The 4,092-nt window shown below is 31.8% G+C and overlaps 1 protein-coding gene across 1 annotated transcript; it reads left to right on the top strand.

The window, feature by feature from the left end:
• Nucleotides 1–2,876: 2,876 nt before the first annotated feature.
• Nucleotides 2,877–3,809, top strand: LOC126735528 (proteasome assembly chaperone 2). Its single transcript, XM_050439570.1, has one exon. The coding sequence runs from the start codon at nucleotides 2,988–2,990 to the stop codon at nucleotides 3,711–3,713; it is 726 nt and encodes a 241-aa protein (XP_050295527.1). The 5' UTR covers nucleotides 2,877–2,987; the 3' UTR covers nucleotides 3,714–3,809.
• The last annotated feature ends 283 nt before the right edge of the window (nucleotides 3,810–4,092 follow it).

Here is a 4,092-nt window from a genome sequence, read left to right as displayed (position 1 = left end):
ACTTTACTTATTTTAAAGCAAAAACGTTATTGCCTATCAACTATAGTAATGTCTTTTATGTTATATATTATATCCCCTTGCGCATATGAATTGCTTAGAGATTATTTTAATCTACCCACCAAAAGAAACCTACAGTAACTTTCTTCTATCTTTGATGTGTTACCAAATTCTGACTTAAATAAAACTAACGACACTATTAATTATTTAAACATTGTATCCACTTCTTTGGCACCGACTGAGAAAGTTGTTAATTTATTAATTGATGAAATGTATATAACTAAAAGACTAGGCTATATGGGAAAAAGTCTAATAATAAATCACGAAACAATACAATAAATCAACCACATAAATAAAATATTCTCATTTGTAAATAAAGCAAAATCAAAATTGAACGTCTATCTTGGCAGAGCCGCACTTTCAAAGCATAAACGGATCCACCAAAACGGATCCGAATCTCCCACGTGGTGCGACGTCGCCAACTGTTATTTCGCGGCTTGAGTGAAGTCGACTGTGTATTTGCGAAGATAATAATAATATTTATGGATTTAGTCGAACAGCAAAATTATATATTTTTTTATGAAAGCAAGTGGTAAAAAAAACAGAACGACTTTATTTTAATATTTTAATGAAATAGATTAACAGAAAATAAGTATAAATACATATCTTAATGCAGTTTTTGCAACAAATAAGTATGAATTATCAAAAAAAAAGAATAACATAATAAATAAACATACCTTCTTAGGTTGCAAATATTTCCACAAATATGGTTGGCACTGCTTCATCTAGAAATCTTCTTCTTTCACCTAAATAATTAAATAAATTGCTTTCAAAATGTTTGGAAAAAATCCTCTCATTTTTTGTTGGAGACCAGTCCGCAATTTTTGTGTTTTGCACTGTATTGCGTTTGTATGGCTTATTTAGCAAGTTTACAGATAATATTAGAATATCACGTACATAAAATATCTTCAATATTAATTAAAATGTGTTTTATTTGATAAGAGAAATAATAGTTCACATTTTACCTGTGGAAACTGATTCCAGGCTTATTTTTGTCACTTTCTACTTTTGAAGTTGTAAGCACAACAAATGACCATTATTAACACACTAAGTTTATAGTTCTACACACAGTTTTTAAATTTATGTATAAGGGAAGGCATCTACCCAAGCGGCTTTAAAATTCAAAAGATCATACCAATTTTTAAAAAAGGGAGTAGTGATGATTTGAATAATTACCGTCCAGTTTTTTTGATTCAAATAATATCGAAGGTTTTTGAGCTACTTTTAAAAAATCAACTTTATATCTATTTTGAACAAAATGAAATCCTCAAAAACTTTCAGTATGGGTTTAGGAAAAAACAATCGACTGTTAAGAACTGACTGGATCTTCTGGAGTATGTGGTTGAGGGCTTTGAAATGGAGTCCCATGTTGGGGCAATTTTCTGTGACCTTTCAAAGGCGTTCGACTGCATATCCCATAGGATCCTTCTGAGCAAGCTTAAACTTTATGGTCTGACGCCATCCAGTTTATCACTTCTTGAAACTTATCTTGTTGGACGTGTACAGAAAACCTGTTCGGGTGGAGCTTTATCAGAAGAATGCAAATTAACTCATGGTGTGCCACAGGGTTCTATTTTGGGGCCACTCCTCTTTATTATTTATGTCAATGATATCGACAGGTCAATTGAATCTAGGCTGCTGCTGTTTGCTGACGACACTACTGCTCTTTGCAGGAGTACTAGTTTGCAAGAATTGGAGCTGATGCTGGTGGAGGTGAAGTCAGATTTGGGCAAGTGGTTCAGTGCAAATAGACTTAGCCTAAATGTCAACAAAACGGAGGAAGTCCTATTCTCTTTGAGAAATACAGAGGGTACCAATGTTGAGAGTTCGGATGGGATGAGATTCTTGCATTCTTGGGTGTTCACTTAGATCCTACTATGATATTTGATAAGCATGTGGAGTTCATTGCAAATAAATCGGCAAAACAAATATTTCTTTTAAAACGTTTAAAAGGCACAGTAAATAAGGATGTTATAATTAAGGATGTTTGCAATTATGGTCTCTTGGCTTGGGGTCATACACCTCAAGCTAGGAGAATCTTTAAACTGCAGAGAAGAGCTCTGAGGGTTGTCGAGGGTCTGGGTTTCAGAGACGATGTGAGAGACTCTTTCAAAAAACTTAAAATTCTTACACTTCCATCACGGTATATATACAAAAAATAATTTACATAAATATACCCAGAGATCAGAAATTCATACTCACAGCACTCGACAGGTAGATTTCCTGGAAATGCACTTTCTAAGACTTAATAAATCTCGTATCTCAACCACTTATTATGCCCCAAGCTTTTTTAATAAACTTCCTAATAATATTAAAGCTCTAAATGAAAAACTTTTTGCTGCCTCAGTAAAAAAATTACTTGCTGATAGAGCCTTTTATAGCCTTGATGAGTATCTACAAGCTCAACTGGAAAATTGGTGAAAATGAAACAAAAATAGGCTTTAGGAAATTGAAATTGGTATTGGGGTCTCCAAAATTTTAACTGTTTGTAAATTGTGATTATTTTATTTAGTATTTGTGAATTTGTATCTTGGGTATTATTTTTTTAATATTTTAGATAAGGATTTTAATTTGCAATGTAAAACTTTAATAATTTGTAAGTGAAATAATTGTTTAATATGTATTTATCTACTTGTGACGATTGTAAGAATTTTTTTTTTCATAAGCATGAATAAACTTTACTTTACTTTACTTTTTTCAGCGATTAAACCACAAAACAAGCTTTGGTGACACTCCTAATGCTCGGCACCAAAAAATGGCGTCGACTCGAATTTCAAATTTGGCGCACGATCTGTAATACGCGCAACGCGTCCTCTCTCTTTTCTTGTCTAAGGTAGAATTGATTTTTAACGTAACCTCTTTGTTTTTATTTCATATATTTACAATTCATTCTATTCCTAAGGTAAAGAGTGATTTGCAGTTTTTCAATAATGGGCCTGATTAACTTATTTAACCCATTGGACCTTACAGGATATACCCTCGTTATCCCAAGCATATCAGTAGGAAATGTACCACAACTTTCCGTAGATCTTATGATAAAAAACTTTGAAATGGAGAAAATTGGCACTGTTTGGCACCCAGGCTTAGTTGCTTCCACAGGAGCAGATCCCTTTGATCCCAAAAGTAAATTAGTATGTACTGCCTGTGAAATATATACCAATACCAGTCTTAAATTGGCAGTTATCCAGCTAAGATCCACAATCGAAACCAAACTGGTTCTTACTTTCTTTAAGGAACTTATAAACAGTCTACAACAGTTGAAGTTTAGTAGAGTGTATATTTTAGCAACAGCATTTGATTATGAGTTACATAATATTGCTAATAAACATATTTATTATTATCTTACTCATCGGCCAGTGAGTGAAAAAGTGACCAGTTTAAGTAATTGGAAACCTTATGAAAGAGATCCAAATGAAAAATTGTATATAAGTGGTGGAGGATATGCCTCAAAACTATATGAATTACTTGCTGAACAACTTACAACTGCATTATTAGTTAAATATGTTTCTGAAGGTGAAAATGTTATAGATGCCCAGGATTTTCTTGTAAAACTTTGTGAATTTGCTGATATCAATACAGAAAATATAAAATGCATTCAAATTCCTAGTTCTTGGCATTATGTATATGGAGCACCTCCACCTGCTGGGATTTTTTAATGTGAAATGACAACTCTTAAGCTTTATTCATATATTTATACATTTAAGTGAAAACTATTTAATCTAATAAAAACATATTTATATAGTAACTATTAATGTCCTGTTTTAGTGTTTCCAAACCCCATAAATCCTATGAAGATGTAGGTGGAAATTGAGATTAAGAACATGACAAAAACTAATCTGAAAAGAGAAATTTGTTACATAATTTGAGTTCTTCCACACTTCTTTTGTACTTATTAACTATATATTTGTGAATTCAAAACCTATGGTAATCTCTAGAAAAAACTATTTGCATAAACCAAAAAATGTAAAAGCCTTATTGAAGATACTTATTTTATATATTTTTTAATATCTGTATTATTATATTATATAAAATAAT

Source organism: Anthonomus grandis, chromosome 1 (assembly GCF_022605725.1).
Source record: "Anthonomus grandis grandis chromosome 1, icAntGran1.3, whole genome shotgun sequence".
NCBI lineage: Eukaryota > Metazoa > Arthropoda > Insecta > Coleoptera > Curculionidae > Anthonomus > Anthonomus grandis.
Note: the sequence above shows the minus strand (reverse complement) of the source record. Positions and strands in the feature narration are given on the sequence as shown.